This window comes from Spea bombifrons, chromosome 13 (assembly GCF_027358695.1).
Source record: "Spea bombifrons isolate aSpeBom1 chromosome 13, aSpeBom1.2.pri, whole genome shotgun sequence".
NCBI classification, from domain to species: Eukaryota; Metazoa; Chordata; class Amphibia; order Anura; family Pelobatidae; genus Spea; species Spea bombifrons.
The window spans coordinates 24056261-24079988 of NC_071099.1; the positions used below are offsets into that span (position 1 = coordinate 24056261).

Here is a 23728-nt window from a genome sequence, read left to right on the forward strand (position 1 = left end):
TCCTAGGATCCCAGAATGTTTGCTGGGCAGGAGGGTATCACGGGGTCCTAAAAGCCCCCATAATGTGTAAATTAATTGTTTCAATAAGCCAAAAAAAAAGTTTAGGTAAAGCCCCGCCCCCAGCCACACCCCTAAAATAAATATGCAGCCAGGTAAGATTTGCATAATTTATTGAGGAAGACGAGGAAAACATTTCCGAAACAGAACAAAAGGGACCATTATACCCGCGTTCCTATTATTTATAAAGCGCTGGCGTTCTGTGTACCGGGAAGCTGCAGCAGGTTAATAAAAAGCGAGAGTCCGCGCTTTAACACACTGGAAAGGGTACAGGATAGTCGTCTGGTCCCAAGAGCTGACAGTTCCATTTTATTTTTTTAATCAAGCAACCAGTTAAGTTACCTCGTAAATAATACAATCTGATAAAAATCGGCAAAAAAATTCTAGGACATTTTACGAAACGGTAGATTCCACATGACAGGGTTGGTATGTATAAGCACAGGGATGTTGGCACCTGTGGCCGGATCTGGAAGCAGAAGCGTTGGGGCAATGCCTTGCGGTACCCGGGGCAGCTGTCCCTCTTACCCAATGGAAGTTATGACTGTGTGTGTTACAATGACTGGGGTGTGTTTCTATACGTGTGTCACACTGTAGCATACATGACGATGCCGTGTGTGGGTGTGTTTGTGCCATATCAGTGTGTATCCTTAATGCAACACTGCTGGGCGCGTGTCTAGCTGTGCCGCACGCGTGTCTAGCTGTGCCGCACGCGTGTCTAGCTGTGCCGCACGCGTGTCTAGCTGTGCCGCAGCCCCGCACGTGCCGAGATCTCCATGAGCCCCAACGTTGGGTGTGTGTTTGTCTAGCGCCGTATCATCGCGTGTTTGTTCCGTTTGTATCACGTCTGCAAACCCGAATGTAGAACTTCCCTGCGCTCTCATCTACACAGCCGGAGGGGGTGTGTGCCGGCCCTTAAACGGTTAATACGAGCAGGCGCCGGCTCTCGAAAGCTCACGGTCTCTGGGAGGCTGGCGTGTGCCGTGCCAGGGGCCCCGTGCTGATTACACACAGAGTACACAGACATCAGGAGAAAGCGTGTCACTAACGACGTCATCGACGGTCACTAAATCAGACCGGGACGCACGTTCTGCGCTCAGCACCCTGGGGGGTCCCATGAGAAAAAGAGACCCTTACCCCGACCCGACTGCTTGTGACCTAAATTACTGAAACACGTCACCGGGTGCCCCCCCCAGCACCGGGTGAAATCTCGATGGTATCTCATGTACTTCAGCGTTCCAAACTCCTTCAGGGGCAGCAGGAACCATAGATCTACGGGATGTACTCGGTATCATTATGCGCATGCACCGTGGTACACTGGTAACGAGTTTCCTGGTCCCATGATATAGGAAGACCCCCTTTAATATATCTCTGAGGGTCTGCAGGTGATGAGGTGATGTTTCAGGTCTCCAGAAGTCATACTCTGTACTTCTATATGCAGCAGGGTGAGCAAGGAAAGCATGGGTTATACGTTCTGGAGCAGAAGGTGACCATTTCAAGGGAGACTCTAAGCAGAGAACCCACCCAACAAACAACCCAGCGACCCTTAGAGAGATGTAATAAGAATGCATTTCTGGTCTAGCGTTTGTTTTCTGGATTCCTGCACCGTTTTTTTCCCAAATGATTGAATAGAAAGCATGAGGCGCGTGGAAAGTTCTTTACAGAGGAGGGAACCTGTAATATTTGAACACGGGAACGAGAGATCTGCGTGGTCGGCAAAGTTCAGGGTCAGACGATGTGTAGCAGGCAGGAGTCTAGAAGCCGCGCACAGGTGAAGAAAAGATGTGAGATTTTGGAAACTCTGGACAGGTGGAGAAGGAGATATGAAAATTATCTGCTCGGTGCATGTGGACAAGGTAGATGTAAGGTTCTAGAGCCTCTGTACAGGTGGGCAGGGAAGATGTGAGGTTCTGGAGTCTCTGCACAGGGGGGCAGGGTAGATGTGAGGTTCTAGAGCCTCTGTACAGGTGGGCAGGGAAGATGTGAGGTTCTGGAGCATCTGTACAGGTGGGCAGGGTAGATGTAAGGTTCTAGAGCCTCTGTAGAGGTGGGCAGGGTAGATGTGGGGTTCTGGAGCCTCTGTACAGGTGGGCAGGGTAGATGTAAGGTTCTGGAGCCTCTGTACAGGTGGGCAGGGTAGATGTAAGGTTCTGGAGCCTCTGTACAGGTGGGCAGGGTAGATGTGAGGTTCTGGAGCGTCTGTACAGGTGGGCAGGGTAGATGTGGGGTTCTGGAGCGTCTGTACAGGTGGGCAGGGTAGATGTGGGGTTCTGGAGCCTCTGTACAGGTGGGCAGGGCAGATGTGAGGTTCTGGAGCCTCTGTACAGGTGGGCAGGGTAGATGTAAGGTTCTGGAGCCTCTGTACAGGTGGGCAGGGTAGTACAAGGAAGTAGGAGTAAGGTTCTGGGGGATCAGTACCAGTGACGGGGTCTTTTGTAGGAACAAAAGAGAGATATGAGGTTTAGAACGTTCCGTGCGAGTGGAGGCTGGGCGTGTAGGGTTTCTCAGCTCTGTCTAGGTGGACGATGGACCGTTCTGGATACGGAGAACGTGCTCTCAGAGCAGAGAAGGGACCGAGCGTCACTCGCTTCAACACGGTTATAAACTCAGTGTCTGGATAGAAGAGCAATGAAGTCGAAGGATCCACCTTACACCCCACAGGAACGCGAGATCTTCTCTATCAAGTTTTCATTAGATCCCTCTGCTAACCATGGAACGTAACAGATCACTATCTAGAAAGACAACACTAGAACAAACCTAGAACATTCTATGTTTAATAAAGGAAGAGGAACCATCTTAATATAAATCTAATCTGTTCTCTGTATCAAACGGAAATCCATCTAGATGCCGATCATCTCCTGTATCTGGAGTTACACCGGATCCCGGATCCCAGACATGTTAACACAGAGAACTGCAGAATCTAACGAGCGACATTCACCAAGATCTCGATCACGAAATATATCGATATATATTCGATCCCCCCGTGATTCATTCCTAGAATACATCGTTCTACTCTGATCTGCAAAGCAATCTGTTCCTAGAAGAATGAGGAATACGGGTGGATCACAGTGTGACAGTGACCAATCACAGCACGGTAAATGCTTCTTTTGTAACGTAGAAAGTCCCAAAACAAGGGAATACACCCAGATCCCAACCAGATCCTCCAATACTCACACTCAACTTCCAATACTCACAGCTTCTAATACTCCCCACATCCCTGACTCATACTCACAGCCTCTAATACTTACTGCATCCCTGACCCACACTCAACTTCCAATACTCACAGCTTCTAATACTCCCCACATCCCTGACTCATACTCACAGCCTCTAATACTTACTGCCTATCCGACTTACATCCACAGCCTCTAATACTCACTGCATCCCTGACTCACACTCACAAACCTCCAATACTCACAACCTCCAATACTCACTGCATCCCTGACCCACACTCAACTTCCAATACTCACAGCTTCTAATACTCCCCACATCCCTGACTCATACTCACAGCCTCTAATACTTACTGCCTATCCGACTTACACCCACAGCCTCTAATACTCACTGCATCCCTGACTCACACTCACAAACCTCCAATACTCACAACCTCCAATACTCACTGCATCCCTGACCCACACTCAACTTCCAATACTCACAGCTTCTAATACTCCCCACATCCCTGACTCATACTCACAGCCTCTAATACTTACTGCCTATCTGACTTACACCCACAGCCTCCAATACTCACTGCATCTCACACTCACAGCCTCCAGTGCTCACCGTATCCCTCACTCACACTCCCAGTACTCAGTACCCTTCAAATAGGCTAAGCGTTCAGCACCCCGGTCTAAGTCCTCTCTGGTGCTGCGGGGCCCCGGGACCCCCAGACGCCCCCCTGCCCCGCACTCACCCTCTCCGGCCGCATCCTCCGCTCCGAACTGAACTTTCTCAAAGCGGAGCCGCTGCTCTCCGCCCACTCCGTGACGTCAGAATGAGACCACACCCCCAGCAGGTGGCAGCGGCACGGAGGGTCGGGGACTCGGTGAGCCCCAGGAGGAAGACGAGGCTCCCCGGGGTGCCCCAAAACCCTGACACCGGGGCAATGAGGGGTGCGGATGGGGCACGGGAAAGAAAATGGGGAGCCACAGAGTGCGGGGGGGCGCTGAGTCATTTAAAGCATGGAGAGCCCCCAATTTGTGGAGATTATCGGGTCTGTCAGCAATTTATACTACGGGCAATATAATCCAAAATACCCCAAATCCACCCCACGCGGTCAAATAGGACAAGAACAGTAGAGGGGGTGCCGCAAAATGCAGAGATACCCCGGGGTATAACAGGCTGGCAGAGACCATGCGAAACCGGAGCGAGGGATAGGATTCCATAAATTGGAGCACAGAAAGGATCCAGTCAGGGGGTAAATTAAGGCAAAGGTTACTCTCTGCTCTCCCGTGGCTGCATGTGGAATTGCAAACAACATGAAAACTTAGAAAACCTTTCTTCACAAAAAAAAAAATTCTTATGTGGCAGATGGCGGATCTGTTCCCAACCGACAAAGGCCCATTAACCCTTTCACGCCCACGCTCCCCTAGCAGGATCTTATACCCGGTGGGACTGCAGCCGCCCCCTGATTCCCAGAGGAAAGATCGGGGGCATAGTGCAGGAAAACATGTTTTTTAAAGCGCCGGCCGCGTGCCGTCATTCCCCCTCTCCAGCCGGGGCCGGCCCAGGAGCGCATTCTGCAGCCGGGACCAAAGGTCACCCTAGATCTAGGTGGACCTGCCAAACCGTGCCAGGGCACAGTCCGCCGCGCATGCCCATCTGGGCTACCAACGGCAGACCTGTCCTATGACCCCGATTTCATAACCGAACCTGTAGTAGTCACCGGCCGGCTGGCACAGCCGCTTCCTCGCTTGCCAGAATCATTGAATCAAAGATAGCGGGTCCGTCGGAGGTTATTTGGGGCGTCTCACCCCGTCTGCTCCCCACAGAAGCCGTCCGGTTCCAGCTTCTCGGCCCGGGAGACGGTGATGACTCTAAATATTAGTGAATTCCACCATTAAACGGATGCCCCCCCCAGACACCAACGCCTCGACCCACTACCCCTTTAATACCCCCAGGGTACCCTTACGTAACTCTATGGGGTCTCGTGAGTGGTCTTCACTCTCCAGCTTCTCACCGTTAAGTAAATCTACCCCAGGAGTCTGGGTATTTACACCCCCCCCCCCCAGTAATTGCCCCTCCTGGGCTGCAGACAGGAGTTTGTTATCCGTGTAAACAGGACGTGCTTTGGTGTTATAGTGAAAGTGAGTTTTGAAGAGATAAAGTTGACGGGGGTCACCTTGGAGCGATCCCTGGGGTAACACCGAGGATCACGGCAGAGAATTTCCGGATCACACCTCGGGCTTAACCACGTTCCTAGCGACACTTAGACTGCAAGCTCATTGTAATGGATTTAGGGCAGGGTCAGATCCATCAGGACCGGCTACTAAATACCGGCACAGGGGCCAGCGCCCTGCTTCACCACTACGGCCCGGACACATTTACCCGGAGAGAATGGAAGAGACTTGAGGGGGCTGAAGGAAGGGAGGGGGGGTGGTAAGAATTACAGAACTAAATCATTTTAAAAACTATAAAATCCAGAAAAAAAGGTGCATTTTAAAAAGCCCCCAAATCAGGTCCAGTCTGTTAACCCCCAAAGTGCCAGAAATAAGGTGATGCCTTCAGAACAGAGCATGGAAACGCAGCGTGGACGCTGCGCCCTCTGGTGGACTTTCTCGGAAGTGCAGGCAAAGCTACAATGTATAAAGCACAATGTCTTTGGAATGCTGACTTATGGAAGGTTCTATTTATTATTATTATTATTATTATTATTAATAATAATATCATCAAGGAGCATTTTATAAAACAAACCAATAATTCTAGCGTCTAAATTCAAGGCAGAGTTTAAGAGACGAATCACACAAAGTTACCTTTCCACTCGTTTATTTTTTTTCCACCCCGATTAATTTTACTCAATTTTCACATTATTAAAACTTGTAAATGCATTTTCCGTTAGCACCATATAGGTGAGTTTCATGATACTATATTACCGAAATAACATTAAACCGTCCTATGACGATGTCCACATTTCCTATTAATTCCATTAAAAAATACACAAAAAAAAATTAACCAATTACAGTCCATACAATTAAAATAAAGGATTTACGAGCGCCATCAGCACGTCACATATAAAGCGGGGAGTGTGAGACGGGCACGGGGAGAAGGCAGACAAGACCCAAAAAGACAAAAAAGCTCACGTGCCAAAAGCTTTGATTCCAACCATAATTCAAGATTTTTTTCCCGCTTATATATGAAATCGACAGTGTTTTCGTTCGATAGAATACGGTGTATTTTTGTGTTTTTTTCGGCTGCTATATAAATGCACCAAGGCTGTATCTGGGCATTAAACTGCCCCCCCTTGATGGAAACCAACACTTTTGCCAGCTTATATGTTGGTTCGCGATCAAAACATATTACCTGGAAAAGTAAGGAATTACTCAAAGACAAAAAAAAAAAAAGGGAAAAAATATATATTTTTTCCAGTTTCCCCAGTGATTAAGAGGTACTTAAAATACTGACGATGCTCCTCGCTTAGAAGTTTGTGCACATCCTGAAGATTGATTAGACGTCTATATAAGAGGAATGGCTAAGGGCTAACTACGTTAACTTCTTCCCAGCCGGACAATAATAATGGTTTCTGTTAATCCCGTCAGCCCCCCCCCTCCCCCTCGCATAGAAGTCCCTAAAGCAGCCGTGATTCCGATCACAAGTGGTCCTTGTGTGATGCTGGATGATGCAGCATTGGAGGACGTTAGAGGTCCGGTGGTCCTTATGCCGGGACCCTGATCCCAAAGTACTTCCTCAGCTGCTCCAAGAACACAAAGGTCAGAACAGTATGTGGAACCAGCCTGATCCCGGCGGGAACGAGACCCTGGAACAGAGAAGGGGGGGGTGACTCGTCGGGGTTCCCTCGCAGGTGGAATTGGTCGCCTTAGAGGGAACACTTCTGATAGCATCGGGGAGGAGGCGCTTGGGCAAGCAGCCCGGCGTACGGACATAGTCCAGAACCCATCACCCTCCCGGATCTTACCTTGTAGAAAGCCAGTGGTCCGAGTCTCGCGGTCTCCACAGCGCAGTGAACGACACCCTAAAAAACACACCGGAGGGCGAGGAGCGTGAACACCAGACTCTAAACACCGCGGCCCGGCCCAATAACGTCAATGAAACCCTACGCGGGGGGTAAATATCCCCTGGCGAGTCCGGGGACACCTGGGCTTTATGGGGAACGGACAAACAGGCTGCGATACTCACTCTATATTCTCCTTTGGAATTCATGAGCCGCGTCTTCAGGACGTCCAGGGGCTGGCACAGGAATGTGGCACATCCGCCCTGCAAGAATAAAGATATTTCACCCAAAGGTCGCACTCAGTACGAAGACGGAAGCCATAATCCCCCCAAAAAAATTAAAAGATGACGTGCGGGGAGGAAAAAGCAAGCAGAATGAATACATAACAACCCGATACATTGTAACTCATAAAGAACGGCACGGTGTTGGCAAAGAAATGTAACATCGTTACCGGCTCAACCACAATCAGAGACTCACGGCAATGGAGCTGGCCAAGAAATGGGTGAGGATGTTGTCCTTCATGAAGCCTGTGGTCAAGACGAGCTGTTTGGCCTGGTCATAGCACGCCAGCTGCAAAAGACAACAACCGCTCGTTGATATAGCGCCGGCATATTCCACAGCGCTGTACAAAGGGCCATTGGAACACAGGAGTGATGGGAGTGATAAAGGGCCATTGGAACACAGGAGTGATGGGAGTGATAAAGGGCCATTGGAACACAGGAGTGATGGGAGTGATAAGAAGAAGACCATGCTAAAAGCTTAAGGGGCAGATGGGATTAGGTGTGTGGGGGGGTATATGTTTTCTTACCTGCCCCACGGTCACTAGCGCTCCCCTGCTGGAGGCCATCGTGGCTCCTGAGAACAGCTTCCTAAATCCCTCTAAGGGGACAGAATAAAAAAAGCAGATCAGGGCAGGGGCTCAATTTGTGTAGCTCTAGCAACTACTGCAGCGACACTCCTATTAATCCCAGGCAGCCTCACAGCACACAACAGCTTAACATACACAGCGCCCGGGTCACACGCGTGCCATTTACCTTCTCGGATGACTCTGTACATGCCGTCCAGGGCGTGAGCGTAGCTAGAGAGAGAGTAACGGGGGTTACAACAGCGAGAACTTACAGCCCGGCGGGTGAAGGAGGCGCGCATGCTTTCACGGGACAACAACACAGCTACGGGGGGCCGCAGCGAACGCGCCGTCGTTCGTCTTACTTGCGTCTCAGATGTGCCGGCAGCTTCATGTCATTCTGCATCCTGCAAAAGAGATCCGGAACCTCAGAGCCGGCAAACCGTTTAGCGGACATGAACCTGGGCAGAGCCGCCCCCTGCTGGTGACTGCGAGAACTGCATCGCCCCGGGCTATTCTTCTCAAGGGACTTATTTACTAAATGTGACGCCGATGGCGTTTTATGATCTAAGACCTGGTTTGCCGCCGGCGACTCCACCCCTCGCACTGCTTAGTTAACGGACGACATTAGGTTTTGCCCCCCCCCGCAGACTCTGGGCACTGAGACCCCCCCCCATAACTCACAGAAGAGACTTACCGCACGTTCACCATGTCAGCCGGTGTCCCCACAAATCCTCCGGTGAAGCCTTCAAAGAAACGAACAAAGTAAACACGAGACCCCCGATTTCCAGACCCCCTTCCCCGAATCCCGAGACCGACAGCTGCCGAGCGAGACTCCGCCGGACGTGACCTTGCGGCAACTGCCCGGGGAGGAGAAGGTGGAGGGACTGCTCCACGCGACGTTATATTTAGTCCTCTCGCGTTTCAACACGGACCCCAACGCATTGCGGGACGATCTTGTCGGCTAATTGCGGTTAATTATACACGTGGCGCCCGTGACGGGGCAATTAACGCCCTCCTCCTGCCCCCACGCATTGAGCTCCTCACCCCCAAACGCTCCCAGAAGCACCTTCTGATAGAACGGGAGCGGCCCTTTGTTGTCCTCGGCGAGTCGGTCTCTCACAGTTTCATAGATTGCGAAACGCGTCAGGGAATACGTGATCTGCGGAAAGCCAACGGATTCGGATTCATTGTGAAATGAGGGGGTTAATGAGGCGAGGCGCCGCGTTACCCGGTGGGCTCGGGGGGGTGCGGTCAGCTCCCCGGCTTTATTCGTCTCATTGCCAGCACAGAGAGGGTTAAAGAAGGTGGCGTGGGGGTATCGGTTGGGGGAGCGGGCGGAGAGGGGGTCTCACCTGCCTGAAGAGGGACGCACTCAGACCGTTGTACAGAGCAAAGAAGCCGTCGTTCCGGATAACGGAGACAGCCATTCCGGTCATGCGCAGCTTCACCTCCTGCTGAGTCTGGAGATGCACCTGGTCAGGAAACAGAAACGAAGCGGGCGTCACGGGATGCGGAGGGTTAAAAACAAGGGCTTCACGGAACACAAAGGGTTACATAACATGGTCGCACGCAGAGCTTTTACTACGGAGCCCAGAGAGCAAAGTGCACTCCCCGCCCCACAAACATGCGCCACATGGGATAGGCATACGGCTATGATGCAGAAGTCAACTGAAAAGTCAAGGAAACTGGGAATCCCAGAATGACAAAAATCACTTTTTCACCCAGTCTTGATCCGTAACCAATGCCAACCTCGGCCCGGCCCCCACCGGCCCCAAACACGGTGCCCACCGGTCGTCACAGCCCCCCGATTTAATAAAAGTAACGTTTAGAAACCGAACGCGACCGCGGGGAAAAACAAAAGCAGCGGGAAAAAAAACGAGTCCTCATCACGGCCGTGCCCCGGGCCCACAGTGTCCTCCAAGCACCCCCGTCTCACACATGGTATGGCCCAGGACTGGTTTCCCAAACATCTCCGCGCTCCTTAAAAACCAAAGACAAACCCAAAGGTCACGGAGCTGGGGCGTTCCTTAGGGGAGCCGAGACAAGGGCTACACGGGGACCCGCCATGTAACAGACGTGTTCTCCTAACACAGCGAACGTCATATATGTATACGAGCGGAACGTCTCCCGCACACGGACATTCTACAGACTCATTCTCTATCCCCATCATACTAACCGGATACACAGAACCTGCCGGCAGATCGGCCCCCGTCCAGCCCGTAAAGACTCAACCCTTAATCAGTCGTTGGTCTCGTCTTAGATTCAGGAGCCGTATGTCTATCCCATGCATGTTTAATACCCTCACTGTATTAACCTCTACCACTTTTGCTGGGAGGCTGTTCCATTTATCCACCACGCTCTCGGTAAGGTAAAAGGTCCTTACATTAAATCTAAGCCTCTGACCCTATAGTTTTGGATCGCTGGGTCATTGGGTCACCCCCGGGCGCAGACACCCCATAGATAAAGGCACAGAAATACTTTCCTTGATTTATTGTTTTTCTAAAATCCACCGTAAGCAGGTCCTGCACACGCGTGTTCTCTACATATAACCTCTATGACCTTATTTACAGAGTCACTCATCCATGGCCAGCACACATGCATCATACAGCTATTGAACTACAACTCCCATGATCCCCAGCCAGGATTTACCTACCAGCATGACAGCTAGACACACAACTGCTTGACCCCCCCGCACTAAATACCCCTCATGCATTCACACACATGTACTAAATACTCCTCATGCACACATACGGCACACAGATGCCCTGCCCCCGGGCACATGCATGCCAGTCGGGGCATGTCACACACATGTGGCCCGTCACCTTGATCAGGTCCAGCGGGTGGGTGCAGCAGGCGGCCCCGCAGGAGGCCAGACCCCCGAAGTACCAGCGGGACACCCTCTGCTCCGCCATGGCGTACAAATTGTGCCCCTCTCCGGGCTCCAGGCCCAGTATAGGGACCAGGGAGGGAGGAGCCAGTGCGCTCCAGCATCAGCCAATCACAAGTAGCCGAGTACCGAGTCACGCCCACTCCCTCCCTTGCCCTGCCAAGCCAGGAGAGACTGCTACTTAAAAGGGCGCCGCCGGGGGTGGGCCCCACAGTCAGACGTGTTGTGCTGAGCTCATCATAACTCGAAGGGGGTGAAAGATCACTCGTGTTTGTTACACTCACCCCCGCGAGCAGCAAAGTGACCTCTCTCACCGGTCCTCGCTGCATGCAGGGGCCCTAAGCATTAATCTGCTGCTGTTAGGGCCACATCGACATGCAGGGGATGTGAAATGCAGCGGGATGAGCTGCACCACTGCGTATGCAGGCGATGCAAAATGCATGATGAATGAGCCTCATTGCATTGCTTCTAGGCCGAGTGAAACGCAGCGGGATTCATTTTCCATACTGCACATGCACCCGTGCTGAGAATGATGGGAGTTATAGACATTCTTCCCCCTCAACCTGCTTTTAGAGTGTAAGCTCACAGAGCAAGGACCCCTCCTTCCTGTTACAGCCTCCTGCCGGGTATAATGCGGAGCTGCACACGCGTCACAAGACAAGCATTTACCGCAACCCGTGATCCATTAATAACCCGATTAGAGTCACTCCGGAATCTTATTGCCCCCCCCCTCTCCAGATAAAGCCCCCGCGCTCCGATAAAAGCTCCCCTCTCCATCCTGATTGCCCATTCCGATCGACGGCTCCGTAGAACTTTCCCCCCACATTTACCCCAATTTTCCTCCCCCACATTCAGCGCCATTTCTTTTTTACTCTCCAATTTTCTATGGAATGAAAACGTCACACGGGCTGAAATCTCCTTCGTCTTCCCATCATCTTCCCGACGACCCCGACCTCCATTCCCAGTTTCAGAAACCTCATCCGAGTATCTGTGCGCCTGCATATATTCGTCCAAGGAATAGAGGGCAGGAGCCTGCGGCCCTCAGGGGCCATAATCATAGTAACTGCATGGGATATACACATGGCTCCTGAATCTAAGATGAGACCAACGACTAGACGGGGGCCGGACGGGTTCAGGGTGTTTGCAGTTCTTATGTTGTTCTTCCTTTTACGAGACGTGTCACCTTCGGCCCTCGGGACGATTACGGTTATCTATTTTCAAAATATCGACCTGCTCTCTGCTGCGGTTACTGGAATAACACAAGGTTACACCGCAGTAAGACTAGAGGGACGGGACAGGACGGACGGGCTGACAGCCCCAATACTCTCCTTCACACGATCTGTAAGGGCAGCTCGTAACAAACCTAAGGCACGATTCGCTAAGGACGCAGCGCATGTACGACGCATCTCTGATCGCATTTTACTCGGGAAACTGAGTAACGTTTTGCCTTTAGGGGTACAAGCCTTTAACAAAGGACGCACATATTAATAGAATTACGGTAATAAAACAGTAGAAAGTGTACTCTGCTTGGGCACTGAAAGGGTTACTCTTGCACAAGAAACCGTTGGATTGTGAAATAGGATGGAGCCGCTGCAGCGGGTTATCAGTCATACGTGTGATTATGACATCATGACGCTCGCCTACGGATCGGAGACATGGGATGGGACGGCACGGAAGCCCCGCAGCTCTGGGTGAAGCGGAGTGGAGTAAAGGCCTGCCGGAACTTGTTTTTCAGGCAGCAATCACCCCCGTAAACACACCGAGAACCCAGCGGAGGCGGGAGAGGATACGCGCGCAGCGAGCGACCAGCTAAACGCTCAGGTCAAACATTACCTAATAGATTCATCGTGTGATGTCACCAGCCCGTTCCCTGCTCCGCTACGAGGTAATCGCTGGTTGTGACTCTCTGTTTCCCGGATTTAGGGCAGAAGCCGCGTTATGGTGGAGGTAGCTGTGGGGTAAGTTCTAGAACCGCCATCAGACTACAACTCTCTTAACACACAGCCGACCTCCTAAACAAGAAACGAACAGCCGCAGAGGGGCGGGAAGCTGCGCTCCATCCCGGGGACCTCAGTAAAGAAGGGATTCTGCATGACGGAGCTCTTTAATGGCAGGTTTCACAGACAGACGGACATCGTAAAGCCCGGGGCAGGAGAAACGGACAGAGAGACAGACGTTCGATCGGAAGGTAAACGCGCAGGGAGCCGCCTCGGGAAAGAGTTTAATGTATAAAACGAGATTAGATAGAGTGACATTAAACACAATGATAACGGGGGGAAGTGCTTCAGGGGGCCAACATCCACGGATGGAAGGTTGGCCCCACGGTGCCCAAACCAAGCCCCGCCCTAAGAGGGTGTTACCACCATGACATCATCAGGCGAGGCCAGAAGAGGAGAGCGCATCTCCGCGCTGCTTCCGCCGAGTCCCCCCCGCCTCGAACAAGACATCACGGGGGCCGCGGGTAACGACCTCGCACAAAGAGAGAGTCTTAAGCAGTCCGACAGCTTTATTCCAGCACGACTTTCCCCCCCGCCGCCTCCAGCGCAGCCTTTATCTTCTCGGCTTCCTCCTTGGAAACGTTCGCCCTGATTTCTTGAGGTAGAGACTCCACCATTTTCTTGGCCTGCGAAGGATCGGGGAAAAGAGGTATTAAAAGAAAGGAAAGAGATCACAGAAGCAGCGCCGGTGCGAGCGGACTGCCGGGGGGGTCTCGCTTCCCGCCGACGCGTTTCTCACCTGCACCAGGTTCAGCCCCTGCACGCAGTTCTTCACTTCCTTGATCAGTTTGACTTTGTCCACGGCGCTGACCTCCGTTAGTTTCACCGTGAAGTGGCTCTTCTCCTTTTTCGCCGGCGCCTCCTCCTCTTCTGCCGCCTACAAAAAAACGACCCCAAGAAAGCCGTCAGCTTCAAAGTCTGCATACCGGCCGCCCCCCCCGAACCGACAGCCCCCCTTCTACCCGTTTACCTGCGCAGGTGCTGCCGCCATTCCTGGCATCATCGCGCCAACCGGCATCATCCCAACATCCGGGATCTTTAGCGTTTTCTAGGAAGGAGACAGGGCTGAGTCAACACCTCACACACTATATTATATAGCAAGTTCTAAACCTTTACATGTAAAAACTTTGATGGCGTCTACGGAAGATCTTACGGACTCCGGGTGTGCGGACGTGGAATTAAAGCCATAAAAATAATAAATATTTAATAATAAAGTCAGCCGGCTGCTGCCGCTCATACAGATCGCGGGTTCTATAGTAATTCTATCAACTAGACTCGTCAATTCTGTTATCCAAAAACAAGGAGGGACCCCAACGAAGCAGAGACCTCTGAATCAGTTTGCACTTTGTTGCTTTTTTTTCCTCTCTCTCAGCCGACCGTTTCCGCAGCTCAAATTCATCTCTTGCCTCTTCATGTCCTCCTGTCTTCTGCCCCCCAGTATCAGCTCCGTTAATCAGGCCTCTCAGAGACCTTCCTCAACAGGCGTGGAGTCTTCACCGTTTTGGGGAAGCGCTCCGGGACGCCTGATTAACAGAGCCGACAGCGAGGAGAAGCGGACGGTGAAAGAAGACAGAAGAAGAAGCAAGAGAAGAAGCGGAGCTGCGGAAAAAGGACACAGAAGCGGTCGCCGGCAAAGGTAGGGAGACACTCACAGCGAGACAGACAGACACTCACAGCGAGACAGACAGAGGCATTAGAGACTGAGCGAGTGACAACAGAAGGGTAGGAAACTAAATTCATTGTTCCAAAACAAATGGACCAAAACCAAAAATCATCAAAATCGTTTTTGGCCCATTCGCACAAAGTCTGGCATCAAATGCCGCTCACGGGGGAGACGAAAAGGACTTCATTACCAGTTTCTTGGCACATTTAGTATCAGCCTGTCTGGTCGGGCCGCACGCAGTCGGTGTTATTACAGCGGTGGGCACTGGTCAGGAGAACAAAGTTCCCGTTGAACAGCAACGTATCGAAAATATTTTCTGACTGGATGCTTTATTTTAATATATAGTCCTTATAAATGAACCAATAGAACACAAAGGGTCTTAAGCAATGGCCCCAAGTGCAAGGTCGCTATGGCAACCAGGAATTGCTTCCTCACGTCTAGGTTTCGCTGCTATTACCAACGAGCTCCGCACACAGCTGGCTTTTCCTTTCTATACTCGGCTGATATGAAGTATGACATCAGTGAGAACGCATCATAACGCAAACCCACAGGCCGACTCCTCCATCCGACGAAGCTCGCCATTTTTAAATCTGTGCCTGGCTTTGTTAGTTCAATATATAATTGGGAATATAAGCGATAATACGGGGGGGGGTGCCCTGCTAATAAAACCCACCTTAAGCAGCTCGTTGAGGTCAGAGACCTCGAGCAGAGTCAGAGCGGCAATCTGATCAACCAGCTGCTGGATTTTGGGGGGGTACTGCTTAGGACCACTGTCCAGGGTCGGGGAGGCCACAGCTTCATTCCTCAACTCACACGACGTCCTGATGAGTCTCGCTGCGGATATTTCCAGCCTGAAAGAGAAGAAAACGCTCATTACTGGATCTAAACGGATATCCGCAAAGCAAGCGGTGGAGATCGTTCATCACACAGCTAATGAAAAACAAACGTTTATGGAGATGGAACACAGGAGTGATGGGAGTGATAAAGGGCCATTGGAACACAGGAGTGATGGGAGTGATAAAGGGCCGTTGGAACCCCTAGGGCCATAAGACCCCCCAATTGCTGCATTTTCTCCTAGTAAGCTACAGTTAATTCCCTGCTTGAATGCAGGTGACTCAATTAAATGGATCTTAAATAAATGACAAAGTCAAGGTTTACATGAGGTCATTTGGGTGACATTTGACTACATAGTATCTGCAGGGTGTGCCATGAAAGGGTTAATATTTAAAGAGGGTAGACTGATTAGTAAAGCCCCCCAAATGTGATAATGATAGGGTAACCCTACGCCCGGGGTACAAGTGGGGTATATAAAGAGAAAGCACTAATTCATTCAGAGACCCCATTTAAAGCTATACGGTGTGAGGGAAAAATACCCCCCCGGGGTAAAATACCGGCAGGCGGAGGAGGCAGCGGCCCGCAGTCTCAGGCAGCACCGGGCGGCAGGGAACATGGCTGAGCGCTTTCTCCGGGGGGACGCGTTACAGGTCAGGGCTCCACTTCCCACTCTGTCACCGGCGACAACACATGGAGTCCTCCACACTGTGACCTACCCAGGATGCACCGCGACACCAGTGCAACAAGGACAACTTTATAAAGCAAGCAATGCACAGCTTAGGAGTCGCTCGGGAGTGACGTCAGCAAGCTCCCCTGCGCGCAGCGCCGCAATGTTTCTGGTGGAAAGTGAACAGATCAGGTACGGGAGTGAGTCTGTACTGTTAGCGACACTTTTAACCCCTTCGAGACAAAGGCTGCTTTTACTTTTTGTACCCTTTGTGACAATGGCCTTTTTAACATTTCTGCGCTGCTCGTGTTTAGCTGTAATTTTCTTCTTTCCCGTTTACTGAACCCACACACATTAGATATTGTTTTTTTCAGGACAAGAAGGGCTTTCTTTAGATGACATTGTTTTGATTGTATCATATTATTTACTATTAAAAAAATTATAAAATATGGTGAAAAATTTAGAAAAAAATGACTGTTTCTAACTTTTAGTTGAAAAATCTTTTACTCATCTATAAAAGGTAATGAAAAAACCTGCTAAATAGATTCTACTATTTGTCCTGAGTTTAGAAATACCCAATGTTTTTTTGCTTTTTTTCTACCCATTATGGGGCAATAAGTACAGGTAGCGTTTTGCTATTTCAAAGCCATTTTTTCCAAATCTGGTAATTCTTCCCCCCTTGTGCCATTTCGGGTATCTTTGAACCCGGCCAATGCAATTTACCCCATCAAGTCATATATTTTTGAAAACTAGACAGCCCAGGGTATTCCAAATGCTAGTATTTTAACTCTTTCCATGCACCATATCTACCACCAGTCTTTGTCAAACTTTGTGGTAGTCATTTGTTTGCATTTGGTTTTCCACACACATTTTAATTCAGGTATGAATTAAAATGTTCTCGTATATGTCACTATCACAAAACACCCCAATATGTGTTCAGCAACATCTCCTGAGTACAGCGATACCTCACATGAATGATTTTGCCTGGCTGTTTGGGGGCAAAAGGGCCACATTTGGGGCATGCGCTTTTTTCAATGTTGAACTTTGGCATTTGGGATCCACTGCCCATGCCCTATTTGGTACATCTTTGAGCCAGGCCATTTCAGTGTGCCCAACAAAACCATATATTTTTCAAAACTAGACACCACAGGGTATTTTAAATGCTGGTATTTTAACTCTTTGCATGCACACATTTAACCACCAGCATTTTTTCAAAGTTTGCAGTAATATTTTTGTGTGTGTATTTTTCCCACACACACCTACTTTATGTATGAATTTACAGCTCCTGGTATATGCCGCTGTCACACGACACCCCATAATGTGTTCAGCAACATCTCCTGAGTGCAGTGATACCCCACATGCATGGGTTTGTCATTTTTGGGGGGAACTAAAAGGCCACATTTGGTACGTGTGCATTTTTCTAATTGGAAATTAGATGTGTGGCCATCCTTCCCCCCGTGTTAATTGGGACGTTGTTGAACCTGGCCCATTCAATTTACCCCATCAAATCATACATTTTTTAAAAGTAGACACCCCACGGGCATTTAATATGCCAGTATTTTAACTCTTTCCATGCGAGAATTGTTTTAAGCTAATATGCTAATTTTAGGACTTGCTCACAAAAATATATTTTTTAGATATATATTTTTTTTTTTTTATAATTTTTTTTAAAAAATTTTAACTTTTTTTTCAACTTGGAGGTTCCCCTGATAGTGACATCAGTGGGAAATGATTTTTACATTTTACTGTTTTTTTACTATTTTTTTCTAATTATTATTAATTTTATTTTTTAATTTATTTTTACTAATCACACTGTGATTAGAAAGCTGGGCTCCATTGACTTGCATGGTGAATGCAGTACCTGTATTCAACCTGCAAGTGGAGCCAGAGTTCTCTAGATGGTCTGGACCATCTAGCGAACTTTTAAAATTTGTGGTTCCTGTTACAGGACGGCGGCCATCTTCCTTGATGGCGAAGATTGCCGGCAGCTGCGGCTGTGACCGCTCTCCGGAGCGGTCACAGCCCATCAAAAGGTTAGTGTTTGGTGTCGCTGGATGCCTCCTGATCGAGGCATTCCAGCAACACCATTTAAGTTTAGGAGGCGATCGTTGATCGCCTTCTAAACGGGACGTACTAAACAGCATATTGGGGATGATGGGATGATGGGATGATTGGCTGCAATACTCAGCACTGTCAATAGGTGTCAGTATACTTTTTACACTCATGGTAAATCACAGTATGTTCTTTTTGGTAGTTCTTGATACTAAGTTGCAACGAATACATTGCAAAAAGAAGCTGCAAATGTTTAACAGTTTACTTGCTGAAATATATACAGTTTTATAACGGAATCATGGTAAATTATATAGAAATACTAAAAACATTTTAAGTAATCAACATATTGATATAATATGGTACATGTATGTGCAAACACCATATTTTACCTGTTTTGATTGGCACAATATGGGAATATATATTATTATCATTTTTATATGGGGATTATGGGTGGAATATTATAGTTACACATGCTAAGGAACATATTTGACCCATTTCTGATAAGAATATGGGTATAATTATTTTTTTACATGGGGATTATGGGTGGAATATTATAGTTACACATGCTAAGGAACATATTTGACCTGTTTTTGATAAGAATATGGGTATAATTATTTTTTTACATGGGGATTATGGGTGGAATATTATAGTTACACATGCTAAGGAACACATTTGACCTGTTTCTGATAAGAATATGGGTATAATTATTTTTTTACATGGGGAATATGGGTGGAATATTATAGTTACACATGCTAAGGAACATATTTGACCCATTTCTGATAAGAATATGTTATAATTATTTTTTTACATGGGGATTATGGGTGGAATATTATATTTACACATGCTAAGGGACATATTTGACCCATTTCTGATAAGAATATTGGTATAATTATTTTTTTACATGGGGATTATGGGTGGAATATTATAGTTATACATGCTAAGGAACATATTTCACCCATTTCTGATAAGAATATGGGTATAATTATTTTTTTACATGGGGAATATGGGTGGAATATTATAGTTACACATGCTAAGGAACATATTTCACCCATTTCTGATAAGAATATGGGTATAATTATTTTTTTACATGGGGAATATGGGTGGAATATTATAGTTACACATGCTAAGGAACATATTTCACCCATTTCTGATAAGAATATGGGTATAATTATTTTTTTACATGGGGATTATGGGTGGAATATTATAGTTACACATGCTAAGGAACATATTTGACCTGTTTTTGATAAGAATATGGCTATAAATATTTTTTTACATGGGGAATATGGGTGGAATATTATAGTAACACATGCTAAAGAACATATTTGACCCATTTCTGATAAGAATATGGGAGTATTATTATTTTTACATGGGGAATATGGGTGGAATATTATAGTTTCACATGCTAAGGAACACATTTGACTCATTTCTGATAAGAATATGGGTATAATTATTTTTTTACATGGGGAATATGGGTGGAATATTATAGTTACACATGCTAAGAAACATATTTGACCTGTTTTTGATAAGAATATGGCTATAAATATTTTTTTACATGGGGAATATGGGTGGAATATTATAGTAACACATGCTAAAGAACATATTTGACCCATTTCTGATAAGAATATGGGAGTATTATTATTTTTACATGGGGAATATGGGTGGAATATTATAGTTTCACATGCTAAGGAACACATTTGACTCATTTCTGATAAGAATATGAGAGTATTATTATTTTTATATGGGGATTATGGGTGGAATATTATAGTTACACATGCTAAGGAACATATTTGACCCATTTCTGATAAGAATATGGGTATAATCTTTTTTTTAAACGGGGATTATGGGTGGAATATTATAGTTAAAAATGCTAAGGAACACATCTGACCTTTTTCTCATAAGAATATGGGGTAGCTGTGCAAGGTACTCAGCCACACAGGGCAGGGTAGCCAAGCGTGGTAGTCAGCAGGCAGCAGGGTACAAATGAAAATGCTTAGAGAAATAAATAAGAACTTTTGCAATGTTTTGGCCATATAAAAATACATTATGGACAATGATTCGATCTTAATTAGGTAATTAATGAAACCGGTGGAAATGGTGCACTATGCCACACCTCGGACACTATATATTTACCGGCATAAGAAAAGAAAAAACAATCCTCTTTAGAAGTGATGGCTTAATGGCCAATTACAATGAAAAATATATCAAAACATCATAGTGCAACTATGCTATTCCACCATTATTCCCAATGAAAAATATTAATTATAGCCATATTTCAATCAGAAAAAGGTCCAATGTGTTCCTTACCATGTGTAACCATGATATTGCACCCATAATCCCCATGTTGAAACATGATAGCCATATTCTTATCAGAAAAAGGCCAGATATTAGAGTTAGCATGTTCAACCATGATATTCCACGCATAATCCCTTTATATGACAATAATTATACCCGTTTACTTAAAAGAAACACATCAAATATGTTACTAGGCACGTGCAACCATGATATTCCACCCATAATCCCCATGTAAAAAATATCTATAACTATATTCCTATCAGAAACAGGTCAAATGTGTCCCTTTGATCATTCTATTCCTCCCATAATCCCTATGTAGAAAAAAATATACCAACATTCTTATCAGAAATGGGTCGAATATGTTACTAAAGGTGTGTAACCATGACATTTCACCCATAATCCCCATGTAGAAAAACATTTATAAACCATTTTCTTAACAGAAATAGATCAAATATGTTACATGGCACATGCAATCATATCATAGTATCCATAATATCTATGAAAAAAATTAATCATACCCATTTTCTTACCAGAAACAAGTGAAATACATCACTAGCCATGTGTAACCATAATATTCCACCCATAATCCCCATGTAGAAAAATGATTTTACCCATATTCTTATCAGAAACAGGTCAATTATGTTCCATGGCATGTGTAACCTTGATATTGCGCCCAAAATCCCCATGTAGAAAATAATTATAGCCATATTCTTAACAGAAACTTGTTAAATAAGGTACTAAACATGTGTAACCATACTATTCCATCCTTAATCCCCATGTAAAAATAATAAAATTCCCATATTCTTATCAGAAGCAGGTCAAATGTGTTCTTTGGCATTTGTAACCATGATATTCCACCCATGATCCCCATGTAAAAAAATATTTATAGCCACATTCTTATCAGAAACAGGTCAAATGTGTTCCATAGCATGTGTAACTATAATATTCCACCCATTATCCCCATGTAAAAAATGAGTACACCCATATTCTTATCAGAAATGGGTCAAATGTGTTCCTTAGCATGTGTAACTATAATATTCCACCCATAATCCCCATATAAAAATAACAATACTCCCATACTCTTATCACAAATGGGTCAAATATGTTCCTTGGCATGTGTAACTATAATATTCCACCCATAATCCCCATGTAAAAAAATAATTATACCCATATTCTTATCAGAAATGGGTCAGATATGTTCCTTAGCATGTGTAACTATAATATTCCACCCATATTCCCCATGTAAAAAAATAATTATACCCATATTCTTATCAGAAATGGGTCAGATATGTTCCTTAGCATGTGTAACTATAATATTTCACCCATAATCCCCATATAAAAATAATAATACTCCCATATTCTTATCAGAAATGGGTCAAATATGTTCCTTAGCATGTGTAACTATAATATTCCACCCATAATCCCCATGTAAAAAAATAATTATACCCATATTCTTATCAGAAATGGGTCAGATATGTTCCTTAGCATGTGTAACTATAATATTCCACCCATAATCCCCATATAAAAATAACAATACTCCCATACTCTTATCACAAATGGGTCAAATATGTTCCTTGGCATGTGTAACTATAATATTCCACCCATAATCCCCATGTAAAAAAATAATTATACCCATATTCTTATCAGAAATGGGTCAAATATGTTCCTTAGCATGTGTAACTATAATATTTCACCCATAATCCCCATATAAAAATAATAATACTCCCATATTCTTATCAGAAATGGGTCAAATGTGTTCCTTAGCATGTGTAACTATAATATTCCACCCATATTCCCCATGTAAAAAAATATTTATAGCCATATTCTTATCAGAAATGGGTCAGATATGTTCCTTAGCATGTGTAACTATAATTTTCCACCCATAATCCCCATGTAAAAAAATATTTATAGCCATATTCTTATCAAAAACAGGTCAAATGTGTTCCTTAGCATGTGTAACTATAATATTCCACCCATAATCCCCATGTAAAAATAATAATATTCCCATATTCTTATAAGAAATGGGTCAAATTTGTTCCTTGGCATCTGTAACCATGATATTCAACCCATAATCCCCATGTAAAAATAATAATATTCTCATATTCTTATAAGAAATGGGTCAAATGTGTTCCTTAGCATGTGTAACTATAATATTCCACCCATAATCCCCATATAAAAATAATAATACTCCCATATTCTTATCCGAAATGGGTCAAATATGTTCCTTAGCATGTGTAACTATAATATTCCACCCATAATCCCCATGTAAAATATGAGTATACCCATATTCTTATCAGAAATGGGTCAAATATGTTCCTTAGCATGTTTAACTATAATATTCCACCCATAATCCCCATGTAAAAAAATAATTATACCCATATTCTTATCAGAAATGGGTCAAATATGTTCCTTAGCATATGTAACTATAATATTCCACCCATATTCCCCATGTAAAATAATAATAATATTCCCATATTCTTATCAGGAATGGGTGAAATATGTTCCTAAGCATGTATAACTATAATATTCCACCCATAATCCCCATATAAAAATGATAATAATATATATTCCCATATTGTGCCAATCAAAACAGGTAAAATATGGTGTTTGCACATACATGTACCATATTATATCAATATGTTGATTACTTAAAATATTTTTAGTATTTCTATAGAATTTACCATGATTCCTTTATAAAACTGTATATATTTCAGCAAGTAAACAGTTAAACATTTGCAGCTTCTTTTTGCAATGTATTCGTTGCAACTTAGTATCAAGAACTACCAAAAAGAACATCCTTTGATTTACCATGAGTGTAAAAAGTATACTGACACCTATTGACAGTGCTGAGTATTGCAGCCAATCATCCCATCATCCCCAATATGCTGTTTAGTACGTCCCTTCTAAACGCTTTTAAAACGGGCGTCCGCCGCCATACAAAGTATGGCGGATGTTGACGCCCCGTGGAGGGGCCAGAGATGGCCCCTTCGTGCCGATCGCGGCGTTGCTGAATGCCTCGAGGTCGAGGCATTCAGCAACGCTTTTTGGGTGCAGAAAGCGATAGTAGGTCGCTTTCTGCACCCGTTTAAAGACGTGCCGGTCCTGGCACGTCAATTGTCGTAAAGCACATGCTTTTCCGTGCCGTGCCAGGACCGGCAATTGTCATTAAGGGGTTAAAGGAACAATCTGTTCTTTATTTTTTAATGAAAAACGGATTTTTAAATAACATATCCAGAGTCGGTTTCTGTATACATTTTGGCTAGAATATTTTTTAAT

At 46.0% G+C, this 23728-nt stretch overlaps 2 protein-coding genes across 2 annotated transcripts; both read right to left on the minus strand.

Moving 5' to 3' along the window:
* Positions 1-6028: 6028 nt before the first annotated feature.
* SLC25A10 (solute carrier family 25 member 10) lies at positions 6029-11037 on the minus strand. Its single transcript, XM_053453040.1, has 11 exons — positions 10883-11037; positions 9413-9532; positions 9105-9219; positions 8755-8803; positions 8423-8464; positions 8248-8291; positions 8022-8092; positions 7691-7783; positions 7399-7476; positions 7178-7234; positions 6029-7018 (listed from the first exon to the last, which is right to left on the minus strand). The coding sequence occupies exons 1-11, from the start codon at positions 10970-10972 to the stop codon at positions 6917-6919; spliced, it is 861 nt and encodes a 286-aa protein (XP_053309015.1). The 5' UTR covers positions 10973-11037; the 3' UTR covers positions 6029-6916.
* Positions 11038-13032: 1995 nt separating this feature from the next.
* On the minus strand, positions 13033-16168 carry MRPL12 (mitochondrial ribosomal protein L12). Its single transcript, XM_053453035.1, has 5 exons — positions 15999-16168; positions 15281-15458; positions 13915-13992; positions 13684-13821; positions 13033-13570 (listed from the first exon to the last, which is right to left on the minus strand). The coding sequence occupies exons 1-5, from the start codon at positions 16055-16057 to the stop codon at positions 13454-13456; spliced, it is 570 nt and encodes a 189-aa protein (XP_053309010.1). The 5' UTR covers positions 16058-16168; the 3' UTR covers positions 13033-13453.
* Between the last annotated feature and the right edge of the window lie 7560 nt (positions 16169-23728).